Below are 16,766 nucleotides of genomic sequence, written 5' to 3' on the forward strand. Positions count from 1 at the left end.
GCAGCCCATCGACAATTTTTTCCGTTACAGCTTATTTTTATTTCTGGCCTTCTCTGTGATGCATGGCTATACAGCTGGGATGTTATATTCTTCTCGGAAATCTACCCTTATCATTTATCTTTAATAAGAGGCCTAGGGTGAAATCTCAATCCTTTTTCTCAGGCATAGGTATATTTAATCATTTCTGTCCAATCGCCTATGTACTACGACATTCAATACACATTTGTACTGAGCTGGCCGTGATATTTTGCCTTTTGCTCGAGTGTTATAGGCATAGATAACAGGAATTTGTGGGAAAAAACAACAAAATAAAGCTTTATTCGAACCTGGGCCAACATATCATGTGTATGTTTTTTTTTTCATTTTTACTGGGTATTGCAACATACAAAAACATAACCCTAAAACCAGAAACAGATTTTATTTGACTAGGTAGTCACGGCTGACAAATACACTATAAAGAGAGTTATAGTAATGTGGGGTCGCTTTTAGATAACACAATTATAACTTCTGTTCGTCGAGCTAGACAGTTTGGAGTTTTAAAATAAATTACAATATCTTATGGACAGCGACCGGTAAGTATTTTTTTTTCAGTTTTATCATTTTAGATTTATTTTATCTGTCTTATGCATATTCATTGCTTAACCTTGCGCATGTGAGATATAGAGACTCACATGAGTATCTTCTCATTGAATTTATTAAACTTGTTAATAAAACGCATGGCTCTAACGAACCTTTTATCAATTCATTCAACGAGTATGATTAACTCAATGTGGAAAGGCACAAATGTAATATTCTTTACATCACACGCTAGCTTTTCATGATGAAACATCGATACATTAATTCGACCAACGTCTTGTAAACTAAAAACGACGTCAAAATTTAAGCTTTATAACACTTGCGTAATGCTAAAATAATGCATGCCTTTATGTCAAGCATATAATACATATCATTTAAACATAAAATACAGTTGATTATTAAGTTTGTGCCTCGCTTAAGTATGTTCAATACAATAATGTATGCTTTTCTTTCTTTCTTTCTTATTATTACTTTTTTCCTTCCGATTTTTGTCATTTATTTTTCTGCTTTAAAAGTGGTAATTCACATTTGAACAACATTCTGTGACATTGTTCGTTTTTCAGATATAGTCTGTAACACATTTATTTCAGGAACAAAAAGACCAATTTCATGAACTAATACCACTAAGTAGAAATGCAAGTTTTATTATCTTCATGACATTTTGTAATTACTCCCCTTTAATACGAAAGTATTAAGAAGTAGACTTTTGTTTTAGATTCCTATATATATCCTAAGTTAACACTTGCATGTGATAGATATTGGTATATTTCAACAACTGAATCAAAAGCGAAATTTAAAAATAGGGTGTAGCTTCTGAACAAAATAAGCAACTTCCGCTTTGTTAAAGTGCATATATACGTAAATATTAAAACAATGGTTAACTTTTTTTTACAAGTGCTGCAAGAGTATTTCAATGCAAATATTTTTGCAAAATTTATCGCTCTATTATTTACGGAAAAATTATGAAATGGTTGCTTAAATGTGGCAGGGTTCGTACACTTAAATCACACATTAAGACTTGAGCATAGCGGACTGCCTTGCATCGTTGGCGCATAGAACAGAGAAGTGTGTTGATTTCGGCCGATGGAATGTTGTTCCACTCCTGAATTAGGGCTTGTGTTAGTTCATTGACGTTCGACGGTTGAATAGTGCGGTGTCTAACACGCTGGTCCAAGTTATTCTACAGGTGCTTGATGGGATTCAGATCTTGACTTTTGGCGGGTCAGTCATTAATAAAAGCAATGTTATATGTACTGAGGAATTTCATAGTATCTCTAGCTGTATGGCTTGTGGAATAATCCTGTTGAAACAGAGGGATATTGGCATATTTTGAAACAGTAAGATGACGTGCATCGCGTAACTCTCGGTAGCGTTTGGCATTCGATTTCCCAACAGGTGATCGAAAAACATGCGCAGTACCTGCCAAGACCAAGGCGGAACCTCAACCATAAAAGCGTTCTCGTTCAAGTATACAGAAGTGGACATAATGTTCATTTCTTCTACGGTTTACTCGAACCCTGCCGTCACTTCGAGAAATGTCAAATCTCGACTCGTCGGAGAAGAGAAAGCTTTCATTGAATGAATTTTATTGTTGCCTTAACTAGTGAGGATGTGTACGTGCCCAAATAACACACTGTATGCGTTGGCACAGCCAACATAAGGACGACATTCATATAGGACACCTTCGCGCGGACGATTGCGTACAGTTTGGTCGGATATTCGGTTGTTATGTGTACCATGGGTGTTAGCAGCAGTGGCAGTGGCAGTTTGGAAACGATTGCCTAGGTGCGACGTGACGCGCGGAGGTCCACTACATGGTAAATATTCCGTACAACCTGTTGCTTGAAAACGTTGCCTAACGTTTCGCATAGCACGGCTAGAACTGCCAACAACCCTAGCAACCTCATTCGTCGCCATACCAACATTATGCCTGCCAATGGCATGCTCACGTAAATTTGGTGGAATTCTAGGCATATACAAAAGAAAAAAAAAACTGAATAAATTTCTTTTCTTCTTTCATCATCTCTTTTTATTGACAATAAAGTCTATAAAATCAGACTAAACGGTATGATTTTGTAAACACCAATTTTACTGGTCCGTGCATGCACGAGGAAATTGAGTTCAATGTTTTCTTTTTTTTTACAATCCAATTATAATTGATTTTATTTGACACATAATATTTCGCCCGAAAATATGTAGGCTATTTGACATATTGATTTCGTTTTATAACATTAAAAGTATGTATAGAAATCGGAAGTTTCTTTTTTTTTGTTCAGTATATTTCGTTGCGCAACCAACAGGATATACTATGAAACAGGAATATAAACTGTTTTACAAACTTGCATTTCTAATGAATTGAGGCTAAATATATATTTTATTTTTGACATGAAAATTTAACAAATGATATGTAATCATTCTTACATTCACCTGATTTCTTCGGCATGTTTATGTTTAATACAAATTCTAAAATAACCTTGGTTGCAACCAAGAGAAACTGATAATATTTTTAAAATACCTGAAGTGAAATTCAAGCATGTATCAAGTATTCAATGAATATAAATATGTGAAAATGATCATTTTTTAAACTTTCGACCCAATCCATAACTTGATCAAATCTGATGAACAACCTTTGAATGACATATACGATAGAGACAATTTCTACACACAAAAAAAACAAAAACATTTTTAACAAACAATAATTAATATTGCGTAAAGCAAGATATGCTTCAATCAACAAAATTCAAAAATCTATAAGACGATTACTTTGTATATGCAACTCCCTCACTCCCGCTGTAGAAATTTATTACCAAAAAAGGACTCTGTGATCGCTACGTTAAAACTTCAAATAAGTTTTCAAGACAATAAATCTGTTTCATATAAAAATGCATAGTACATTATATTTATTTTGTTGTTGTTTTAAATTGTCAATATTTTAGAATATATAACAGTCGTAACACTTTGTCTTGCTTTTCAGTACAGATATGTTAAGGAACAAATTGGTAAAATCATTCCCTTTGTATGTCGTTCTTTTGACGATTTTGTTATATTTGTACTGGACACTTAACGAGTCTGTGAGTGTGGAAGTGGAAGTTAAACCAATTTGCAAATCTGTGAGTTTAAGTAAGTATTAGAGCATATTTTTAATACAACTTATTATTTAGCTTTGATGATTACTATCTTTATTTACTGTTTAGGTCTATAAAAGTAATTGAACACGCATTCAATATTTATTATGTGAGACACATATAACTGTTATGAGTACGATATACGAAAGTGAAAATACCACTATATGACCTAAAATATGTTTGTGGGACTCTGAACACAACAAAACTTGTACATGTTTGTATTTATGTGGAACTTTACTTTTCTCACAGGTATGCCATTTTTAAAGAAAAGTACGGGGTGCATACATTTAAGTTTAGCGAAACCAGACCTATCTGAAATGAGAAGGAAAATGAAAAATCTAAATGTTTTTAATAGAATACATTTTATCCGCATACTGTAATATTATATATTTTAACACGGTCTGATTCATTTTCCTATTAAACAAAGAAGGCTAAAAAGAAAACAAGGGAAAACAGGCTAATATAAATGAATGTCGTCAAGAATGCACTTTACAATTATTCTTGAAGAATCGAATAATATATCTCATTTAGTGATTTGCTCTTTAATAAAATCATTGGTTGTCGTTCAGATGCGTATTATTATATCACTCGGGCTGCGACCTCTTGATAATATTCCTTCGCACTTGGACTACAATGATTTTATTCAGCGAGAAATCATGAAATGAGATATATTATTTCTTAAACAAAACCTCACTGTAAATAATTAAACGCACGCAATATTTAAGAATGTTTAGTTAATACTTGCCTTAAGAATGGTCCAAAGACGCAATAAATCTATTTGGTCAATGGAGCTCATACAGTCGGATGGGGTGTTTTTGTGTAAGTCTTTGACTGTGTATTAAAACTCATTAAAATTGTCAATTTCATTAACTGAAGAGGCAATTACCATGTTTTCCAAAATATTACAAACTTCTAGCATATGTGCACGTTATTTTACTTTGTGAACATTATGATGATGTATTTTACCATTTTGATATTAGGATTAAAGCAATCAAGAAACTTAAAACCGTAGGATTTCTTAACGTCTAGTCGTGACTGCTTTGTTACAGCTTGCATGGAATTAATTTGCAAAGCCAAGAACAATTATGATAGTCTGTTATTTTTGCTAAATTTTAAATATGTATTTAATTCACGTACTATTGTACTCACAAATGTATTGAATGATGAACGAATAAGAACAATATGAAATGTCAAAAACATATTAAATTTAGGAAAAAAGTAGACAAATATCGCTATATAATATATATATTATATTTCTGCCCTGATGATTATAATATGAAAATAGACAAAAATATATACAGCAAACCTCACTTATAAGGAACTCGGATATAAGGAACACTCGGTTATAAGGAACAGTTTTCAATTCACCGATCTTATTCCTTCTTTATTCTATGTAAACATCCTCGGTTATAAGGAACTCGGTTATAAGGAACACTCGGTTATAAGGAACACTTTTTCCAGTCCCAAAGTATGAAATTCAATGCAAAACCCTTCGGTTATAGCGAACAAACATAGAGAATAAAAATTATTGAAAACCGGAAATAAACAGAAGAATCGCTGATGACGTCAGAGTAACATCGCATAAACACAATTTTTTTCATTTCTATGATATTTAGTTTGTTAATTCTAAACGCGTGCTGCGCCTGTCAGTCAAAAGGCGGAGTTTTCGATGACTCTTTGTGCTTTGGCCAATCAAAGATGCACATTTTCCAATAAATGCATGGTCGATTAAGGTAGTATTGTATGTTTACGTAATCTAATCAACACGAGATATAACTTTCGATTTATTGTTCTGAATTTGGTTTTTAACACGCTGTGTACTTAGGTGTTTTGAATTCGCCGCTAATCGCGATAATTGGATTAAATGATGATTGAAATTAGAATGCTGCAGGACAGGCTCGTTTGGTCATTTTAAGTATAGAATTTCCTTGTGCAAGATAAATATAAACAAGAGGGCCAAGATGGCCCTAGGTCGCTCACCTGAGAAACACACCATAACACACCATAACAGTGTAAACATGTTTGACCTAGTGATTTCATGGAAAAAAATATTCTGTCCAATCATCATGAAAATTGGGGCAAAACATCTTGAGTATAAATAAGTATTTTCTTTGATTTGACCTAGTGACCTAGTTTTTGACCCCAGATGACCCATATTCGAACTTGACCTAGATTTTATCAAGGCTATTATTCTGACCAAATTTCACGAAGATCAATTGAAAAATATAGCCTCTATCGCATACACAAGGTTTTTAATTGATTTGACCTAGTGACCTAGTTTTTGACCCCAGACTACCCGTATTCGAACTTGACCTAGATTTCATCAAGGCAACCATTCTGAACAAATATTATGAAATCCAGTGTAAAATGCAGTCCCTATTGCATACACAATTTTTTTTCCGTGATTTGACCTAGTGACCTAATTTTTGAACCCAGCTAATCCATATTCGAAGATGACCTAGATTTCATCAAGTCTATTATTCTGACGAAATTTCATTAAGATCAGTTGAAAAATACAGCCTCTATCGCATACACAATGTTTTTCTTTGATTTGACCTAGTGACCTACTTTCTGACCAAAGATGACCCATTTTCGAAATCGGCCAAGGTAATCATTCTGACCAAATTTTATGAAGATAAGTTGAAAAATACAGCCTCTATCGCATACACAAGCTAAATGTTGACAGACGACAGACAGAAGACAGACGACGGACGCCGGACATCGAGCGATCAGAAACACTCACCTGAGCATTGCTCAGGTGAGCTAAGAAAAGAACAGACATACGCTACATTCTCACATACATAACAATTTATGGTCGGCCCGGAGTTTGAACACATAGCCCTTTTTAAACGTCAGTCATACAGTGTACGCTATACAAATTGTGTTCGTTATACAAACCTCGGTTACAAGGAACTAGTTCGCTATACGGATATAAGGAACAATTTTTAGAGGTCCCAAGCTGTTCCTTATAAGCGAGGTTTACTGTATAGAGGAAACCAATGGGATGCTTTTTCTTATATATATATATATATATATATATATATATATATATATATATATATATATATATATATATATATATATGGGCGTCGTCATATTGTATTTATGGATGGTAAATGTTTTAAAGGGCAAAAACGTTGGGAAGTTCTTACTAGACTACGTAAAATTCGCAGAATAACGGTAGACAATAACAAAGTTAACGAATGTGAAAAAGCGAGTTCTAAAAATAGGGATCTGAGCTCAATAAGTACTAAAAAAGACCTTATCGTGAACACTTCTCCAAACATATCACGAACTAAACCAGGAAACAAATTAAGATGACTTCCGTACTTTTCAAAAGTAGCTGGCAGAAATCAAAACAATAACGTCGAACATAATGGTAGACAGATTGATTCTTTTATTTTCTCCAATAAGGACGAGCACAACATAAAGCTATATATATATATATATATATATAGAGAGAGAGAGAGAGAGAGAGAGAGAGAGAGAGACATTCGTGTAAATAAATACATCATACTGACACAATTATCACACAGAATTTATATAGCACATATAATACCAGACACATACAATAAAGAAAAAAAAAACATCAACGAAATGCCTTTCAAACAAACTGGATCCCAGGAGAATACAAGAACATAAAAGTAGAATGCAGGATGTAATCTGTTGTATGAATCCTCTAAGCTTGACTGCAGCGTCTTGCTTCATTTTCTGTGTGTTCATATATTCATCACAAATGACACCCATATGTGTATTTTGGGTTACATTTGGGACATGTAGAGACGAAAGTTTGAGATGGTGAAAGAAAATATAATCATCTCCGCTTGCATTTCTTTTAGAGCAAGCTTGTATGATACTTGTTAAATCATTGTTATATTAACAAATAAAAGACGACTTGTTGAAAATCAGACGAAAACAAATGTCCTGGAAAGTAAATTGTTCAAAAGGAAAGTTACTGGCTAAGATCAAAGGCAGAAAGTTTGAGCAAAATAATGAACAAAAAGAGGAAGACTAATACTTCAATATATATAAGAATATGTGTATATAACTTTATTATGTATTAAGCCAATTCTGGCCCATGTGCATGCATCAATATAACATAATCAAAGACGAAATAACAGTGCAAATTTCCAAGATGTGTAAGGAAGATGACAATAAATAAATCAATAGATGAACACTTCATACCAAATGCATGCTATATCTTTGTGGGATAGAGAGACTGTAAGAGCATTATTTAACATCATAACAAATATCGAGTGTTACAACATAATAGAGATTTTTAATAACTTTTATTAATGACTGCTACATTGAATTCAAAATCAAGTTTCGTTTTTCAAACGCCTTGTATATATACGCTGAAAGTTTTCTTAAATAATCGGTTTGAATTAGTTCCATAAATGTGATACAATTAGGGTGAAACCAATATTATCTTCTAATGTACTGATGCCTTAAATCCGTATATCGAGGATTGCCCGCAAAACTGCGTTAACTATATTTTTGAAAACTTTTCAGGAAAAGCTAAAAACTTTCTTATTTTACAAGAAACAGCTTATTTGACAAAACTTGAAGACATGTTGGAAAAATTTCAATTGCTTATGGAAATAAATTCTGTATTTATGTCTAAAGTTATACTTATCTGAGATATTTGACTTACAGTTACTTACAACTATATTGCATGACTTTTCTAACTTTTAGCAGTCAAGTCATTACCGCAGAAGTGTTGTAAATTGACTTACAACTCTTTTGCGAGCTGATATATTTCACTTGCATTGTTGATATTTACTGCAAAAAAAGTTGTATCTAAAGTTACAACTCTTTTGCAGTATTTTAGACTACAAATTATTTACATTGGTATTAGTTACTACTTTTTGCATTTGAAATAGAAAACTTAAAATTATGCATTTCTAACTTTTCTTTTGCTTTATTTTTTATATAAACTGATGAATCTGGAAACGGCTTTGTGAATATGAACGGTCTGCTTTGTTACATTTGCACTCAATCAGTAATTTAAATGCCAATTCTGGTATAGTTATTTACTTTTCCATAAATTCACACCCCATTACTTCTAGCAACAACTTCATTAGAATGCTAACTTTAAATAAACTTTTTTTGCACAATCTGATTTATTTTCCTAGTTAAAGAAGATTGAAACTGTGGGTGTTGTACACCACAATTATTTTGTCACAGCGTTATGATTGTGACATAGATGTTATAAGTACTGAACTTTTAAGCCATAGTCCTGTAGTCTATCTCCTGAACTAAATGAGTGGACTGGTATAAATATCCATGACTTTTGTAATGAGAGTAATATAACAAATATGAATGTAACAGTGGCATTTCTATAACAGGGCTCGACAAATTCCTTGAAAGTAATTGTAGTTCTGAAGGATGACTGCTTAGAATTTTCACTTGTCCAGCTTTAATTTGTACTCATCCTGCTAGGAGAATATTATTTTACAGACATTTTTTTTTTTTTGAAGTCCCTTAAAAGCAGTACCAAGAGTAATCTTCTTGACTGTCGAGGGTCTACAAAATGCAATCATAATATGGTACATTAAGGATCGAGGGATTAATTATATAGTTACAATTCCTTTTACATCTTTTAGCTATCTGGCTTCTGCAAAGCTTTTTTTAATCGGATTTATTCATATTTTTGATCAAAAAATACAATTTAATCCTGCAGGGCAAGTACTATAGCAAGTTTCACATGCTCAGAGCAAATTTCTATTCATATCTGCAACAGGATAGTGGATTTTGTTGAAGCCTGGTTAACTTGGCATAAATTACTCAAATTATGAGAGCCTGGCATCACTGTGTACACATGCATGCAATTCAAACATAGAAGCAAGTTTGACATTAATATTACACACATTTTAGCTCGACCTTTCGAAGAAAATATAAAGCTATTGCACTTGCCACGGCGTCGATGTCGGCGTCGCTGTTGGTTAAAGTTTTTGATAAAGTTGAATTCTCTGTTACTATCTGAGCTAGAAACCTAAAATGGTTATTCACTATCAAAGTTTACAATCCCCATATCTCGGATTTGAATTTTGATAGATTTATGCCCCTTTTTAACTTAAAATTTTTTGGTTAACATTTTTGATAAAGTCAAATATCTGTTACCATCAAGGATTTGGACTTGAAAGTTGAAATAGTTATTCACTTTCAAAGTCTGCACCAGGAGAAAAAATCCACATAACTTAATTTAACTTTTAATTTTTAACAGAGTTATTTCCCTTTTCCACTTAAATTTTTTTGGTTAAAGTTTTATGTAACGTCTAATATAATTGTTACTATCAAAGCTATTGACTTGAAACTTAAAAAGTTATTTACATCAAAGGCTACAACATAAGAAATAATCCACATAACTCTGATTAGAATTTTGACAGATTTATGTCCCTTTTACTGGCAATGCTCTAATTCAGAGTCAAACACTGAGAAAAGTTGAGGGTGTTGTCTTACGGACAGTTCTTGTAAGATCAACTATTCCAAGAAAAGGTAGAGCTTTTGGATTCATCTATTTGTTTGTGTCGGCATCCCATTTTGGTTATTAATAAGTTTTTGTATGTAAAACTGTTATGTAAGTAACAACTGGGAATGGATTGATACTTCACACAATAATTCACTGTGAAGAACTGACTTGCACTGCACAGGTTCCATAACTCTGTAATGCTTTTTAGCTTGTCTACTGAAACAAGATATTGGACTCACCCATTCATTGGCGTCAAGGTTTGGTGAAATTTGTGTATGGAAGTTGGTATCTCAGTAACCACTGGTGGGAATGGATTGGAACTGCACACAGTTATTTACTGTGGTAAGCTGACTTACACCGCAGAGGTTCCATTACAGAATTTGCTTTTTACAAAATTATGCTAGTTTTCCGTCTTGGAAATTTTTGGTAAAGGTTTTATACGTAAGCTCGTAACTCAGTGACTACATATGGGAATGGACTGAAACTTGTCACACTTGTTCATTGTGATGTTATGATATGCAATGCACAGGTTCCATAACTTATATTTTTACAAATCTATGCCACTTTTTCGACTTAGCAGCTTTTGGTTAAGTTTTTGTATGTAAGCTGATAATGGGAATGAATTGAAACTTAAGATAATTGTTCGTTGTCATGAGCTGATATACTTGCACAGGTTCCATAACCTTGTTTTGCAATTTTACAGAATTATGACCCTTTTTCGACTTTTATATTCATTCAGTTTACAAGGGTTTTGAATAGTCTAGCGTTGCTGTCCTCCGATAGCTCTTTTTACAAAATCCAAAACCCCTTTTTTTGACTAAGAAATTATTGGTTGAGTTTTTACATGTAAGCAAATTGTGGTATCTCAGTCGTCGCCGGTGCGTCAGCGTCACACCTTGCTTCAAGTTTTGCATGCAAGTACAAATGGTTATCATTTAAAGGCATATAGCTTTGAAACTTTTTTTTACTTTTTCTAGGTCAACTATCAACCTCACTGGGTCAAGTCCCATAACTCTGACATGTATTTTGGCCAAATTAGGCCCCCTTTTGGACTTGGAAAATCTTGGAAAGTTTTACATTCAAATTACTATCTCCAAAACAAATGCAGATACTGAATTGGAACTTACCAGGTGTCTTTGGGGTTATGAATGTAGGTGATAGCATGAAGTCCCATAACTCTGACATGCATTTTGGCCAAATTATGCCCCCAAAAATCCTGGTTAAAGTTTATCAGTGCAAGTAGATATAGCTATAAGTTAAAGACATTTAGCTTTGAGACTTATTTTTTTCTTTTTCTAGGTCATTTTCCAACCTATCTGGGTCAAGTTCCATAACTATGACTTGTATTTAGGGCACATTTTGCCCCCTTTTGGACTTAGAAAATCCTGGTTAAAATTTTGCATGCATCTACAGGGCGACATTCCAGTGAAGCAGCACTATAAAGTTACTCTGGCATTGTTCTCACTGCTGCATGTTGAAACTGTCATTTATATGTGATATATATTCCATTGATATAAAGTTAACATAATATTAGTTCTTCACAGCTTCTGTCATAGGCAGATTATAAGATAATAAAGATAATCGAGATAATAAATACTGAAGCATAAAAAAAATGTTTCACATCTGAATGATATGAAATAAGTAACATATAAATGAAAATTATGAACAGTGGCGTGTTTACAGAGAGAAAAAAATAGGTCAAAACAGATACATCGCATTTATGATTCAAACAAAAATAATTGTTGTTCTGTCCCTACTCCGAGTTACCGCTCTACCAGTTAATCTATACATATATGAATCAAATTTTGTATTATATAAATGTAATATCACTTCCATGATCGAAAGTGTTATTTCATGACCCAAATACATGTTACAAATCAATTGATACTGAGTTGAGTTTGCAGTAGGTGGTCAAATTTGATAGACTATCATTGCAATTAAATAGACTGCTTGTACGAATTTCAGAAAGTCTTGATCATAGGGGAGCAAAACATACCGTCATGATGATGTAAGAGTGTAGGTCGCATTTGTGTATAAGACACAGTGTAAAATATATACAGATTTCTGAAAAAAATGCTTATAAACATGTATTGGTAGCAAAAAGGGAATTTCAAAACCATGTAAATTTTTAAGAAAATGCATTTTTTTTCCGGCATCAGTCAGCCATTGTTGCACCACCCATGATTTTGACAAAGTTGTGAAAAAAGACTTACTAAAATCGGGAGGTATTTAAAGTTTTGTCCAAACTATCTCAAACTTCTCAACACCTGTTCAATATATTCACCTTCTAAAACATATCCTGATTATCTACTAAATGTATTGATGAAAAACTGCATTTCTTTAAAGCTTTTAAGGGAGTTCTTAATTTTATTTTTTTATAAAAGAATCATTAAAGACACCAGGTCATGATACCTGCTTTTATGCCGGAGTCTAGATAGTTACTCCCCATAAATTGTCTGCAATGTAAAGCTATGTGGTGTAAGATAGATTTTCGTAACATTTTGAGCCAGGAAAAAATGTGGCTTGTCCTATACCCATGTATAGGGCACATTGGTTTTTCCTGACCAGAATCTAGGTAAAAAGGTGCAACCTATACTCATACGATGACGGTACATATTGCTGATCAGTTTTTCTTTTTGCTAAAAGCTATTGTAAACTATTGATTAATTATTGTATATGTGTATAAAAGGTACTTTAACCGCTACAGACTATTGAATTTGTATGAAAAAGGTTTTTCCGAATCATTTCTATAAGAGACGCATTGTGCATTGACTTAAAAATTCATTTAGACTCTCTTACCACATCCTTGCATGCAAGTTCTGTTAAAGGCATTACTATAAGAAGCAATTAAGGAGTATAACCAAAACAGTTCAAAATTCTTGTCCGTGCAATATAGCAGTAAGTCATTCTTTTCTTATTGACAAATGACCATCAGTTTCCCACAAGACTGCAGTAGGTCAACTTACAACAGTCTTGCGGGAATTACATTTTGTCATTTTGAGTTACAACTAGGTTGCATTTTAATTATACAACAAAAGTTTTGGGAATATAACCCTATAATTTTTTCTGCAGGTGTATTATATGAAAATACTTTAAAAAAAATCAAAAAAGGGATTTTCCAAAAAAAAAGTGAGTTACCGCAGTTTTGCGGGCAACCCTCGATTTAGAGAGCACTCAATATTAAAATGGTATTCATCCTCCAATACATTACAAAATAAACATGTTCTTTGATCCAAAGGGGCGCTTACTTTTTTTTCCATATGCCGCTTTCTATTTCTAGCCTATGTGATGACATTCTTAGTTAATTCCCCATATCTCTGAGGCATAATTCATTACCGGTGTAACTAATTTATCATAAAGATTCAATATGTGTTTTGGCGAGATAGATATGAACTTATACAAATATTTATTAAGTTGAAAGGTGGCTTTCAGGGCTTGGCCTGCTAACATTTTGCCGTAAAAAGAACACCTAGGTATTTAAATTAGCTAACAGTTTCTACTTGTTCATTGTTATAATTAAATGCTTTATTATCTTTCAACCGACCACCTTTTCTAAAAATCATATTATTTGATTTCTTCATATTAACAGTGAACTTCCTTTTAGAGCAATAATTATACAAAACATTTAAATAGTTCTGAAGACCGTCTGCAGACTGAGAAAATAATATAATATCATCATCAGCATATAATGAATGACAGATTTTTATAGTACCAATACCTTCTATACCTTCTCTTATGAACGTGTCTTCTATTTCGTTTAAAACATGCTAAAAAGGAAAGGAGGAAGGCATTCCCCTTGCCTGACCCCTAAATGACATTCATAAATATCACTGACATTATTAAAAAGTTTAACTTTTGATTTTACATTATCATACACAGACTTAATGACATCTAAAATTTTCCTCCTTACTCCTGCTTTAATAAGTTTGGACCTTAAAATGTCTCTAACAACGAGATCAAAAGCCTTCTGAAAATCAACAAATGCACAGAAAAGATTTTATTACTATTAATATGAGAAATAAGGCTGTTAAACACAAAAGTATTATCTATTGTGCTCATATGCTTGCGAAAGCCAGCTTGCACTTCAATATAAACATGATAGTTTTCTCCGTAAGTCGGCTGTTTAAGATTCTGGTGAACAATTTGACTAACACATTTAGAAGTATTATACCTATATAATTGCCTGGCTCTCTTGTATCAACACTTTTAAAAATGGGAACGATAAGACCATCGCTCAAAGAGACTGGAAAAAAACCTATATTTAGACATTTGTTAAATAACTGAGATAAGTATGGTAATAAAACACAACATGTATTCCGCGTTCGAAATATTTATTTAATAATAAATCTGGTCCTCCACTTTGAAGTTCCCCATTTAAATACATTTAGTTAAAAAACAAAACATCTTCATCTGCCTAATAAAACCTATCCTCAGGGTTGTTCATGACTTTAAAATATCTAGCAAAATGATCCGGTGTAAGAGAGTTAGGATAACTACAGCCAGTTAATCTCTTTAACATTTTCCTTTTGAGGACTTTTTTTCCTGTATTGTATACCTAACTAAAGATTATAAATCAGCAATAAAACTTCATGTTGGAATAAGTTTGAGGTTTAGACATTTTGTCAAGAAATAAAACCGGTCTATTACACTTGTAAGTAACCAGTTAAAATTAACAATGCACTAAATGTTTTCGGGTTTTTATAAAAAAGGGAATAAATATTTTTAAAAGAGTTTTAGCTTTCATATTATGACGTGTGATGTGATAAACATCACATTATATCTAAATATTTGTATTCGCCCCATTCTTTTCCATTGAAAATTTTGACGTTCATCTCGTATGAACAACAAAAGGAAAGACGCGAAATTTACGTCATCGCTGCTTAGTGATAACCGGCCGCTGTTTTAACGACGTCCGCGTATAGTCAGGGAGAACGTTCCTTAGATTACGTCGCAGTTGTTCCGTGTGGTGAACAGAATGGCCGGGAATCAGATAATAATGTTAAATGCCACAAAATAAAAGGTAAAGGTATTGTTTATCATAGTGTCCCCCCAATTTGGCTTATGAGCAGACCTGGGTCCAATTACAATTATAATTTAATTAATTACAATTAATTACAGTTTTTCAATTAATTGAAAGTAATTAATAATTGAGACAAAACAAGTGTAATTAATTAATTAAAATCCAAACAAATGCAAAATAATTGTCAATTAAATTAAATTACTCTTCAATTACATGTAGCAAACTGTCACAAACATATGGCAATTAAATATTGGCAACAATACAGATTGTTGTCACCTGGGGGTATAAATTTCAACTATTATATGCTGGTCATCTAAAAGATATATCAATGTAATCTGGATATAAACCTGAAGCTGTTGCTTGACCATTGATGATATTAAGCCACTGAATTACAATAACTACAGACAGCAACTTTTAAGCATTAGTGTTTTTAAAAGGCAATAAGGACTTATAAACAAGCTACTGCATTATAAATCTGTGAATGGTGTTCACTGACAGAGTAGAAAACTTTGAAGTGTTCATGTTTTTGAAATTCAATAAGGGCTTGTAAAGCTGCATCATTAATATGTCTTTGATAGTAACATCATGATTCTATTTGTGAATATATGGCCAAATAATTAAAAATATAATTAATTATTTTCCTTAAAATAATTGTAATTAATTAATTACTTCTGTAAAAAGCAAGTTATGATAATTGTAATTTAATTGAAGCATTTCTATTTTAATTGTAATTAATTAATTACTTTTGAGAATAATTGAACCCAGGTCTGCTTATGAGACACCTTTATAGTGCGTACCAATTACCTCCCAACTCCTACCACTATGCCAGGCGCCAGGCGGAAAGAAGCCGGTTACCATTCATTAAACTAGCTCGCGGCTCACGAACCGGCCATTTCGGAACCAGTCCCGTGAAAAACATTCCCCTGACGTACGTTCTTTAACGAACCTTCGACCTCCCGATCCCGAGGCGGACGCCTTGACCAATGGGCTACGGTGACCGGAGCGATTGATGATATTCTCTTGTTTACAAAGTGAAAGGAAATATAATGTATTATAGTGCGACTCATGGATTTGCTGATCCTATTTTGTCGTTCATTTCGCATAAACACCGAAAAAAAAGTTTCATTTCTTAAATGTCAGCGTAAACAGTGGAGCTGATTTTTTTATATGTCTTAAATCATTCTGATATCATACAATATGCCTGTATTTGACAACATTTTACAGTCAAATAAATGATAAGTTCTTCTCGCAATAATAGATTTTTAACCGGGATTACTAATTATCAATGGCTTGGTAACTAGGACTAATTGCAAGGATAATTACATGTAAATTAAAAAGAAGTCAACATACTTCCAGATAATCAAATCAAAACTTTGGTATTATATTCGGCCTTAAATGTTATATATAAAGTGTAACCGTTAGATTTAGATTGTTTTCGTACTTATTCTACACTTCTAAATGTAAAAACAAATCTTGGGTCGAAAACTAGGTAACTAAGCCAAATAAAAGAATAGCCCTGTTATCTCTCCACATGCAAAACTGTCTACGTGGTCTATATGAAACATAGGAACTT

At 32.9% G+C, this 16,766-nt stretch overlaps 1 protein-coding gene across 1 annotated transcript in view; it reads left to right on the forward strand.

Moving 5' to 3' along the window:
- Positions 1-424: 424 nt before the first annotated feature.
- The window catches only part of LOC123530156 (beta-1,4-N-acetylgalactosaminyltransferase bre-4-like), a 43,185-nt gene continuing 26,843 nt past the window's right edge, over positions 425-16,766 (forward strand). The window contains exons 1-2 of the mRNA XM_053550302.1: positions 425-572; positions 3,551-3,696. Coding sequence (XP_053406277.1) covers positions 559-572; positions 3,551-3,696 — 160 coding nt within the window. The 5' untranslated portion in view covers positions 425-558. The remainder of the gene's footprint in view (positions 573-3,550; positions 3,697-16,766) is intronic.

Source organism: Mercenaria mercenaria, chromosome 8, assembly GCF_021730395.1.
Source record: "Mercenaria mercenaria strain notata chromosome 8, MADL_Memer_1, whole genome shotgun sequence".
Taxonomy (NCBI): Eukaryota; Metazoa; Mollusca; class Bivalvia; order Venerida; family Veneridae; genus Mercenaria; species Mercenaria mercenaria.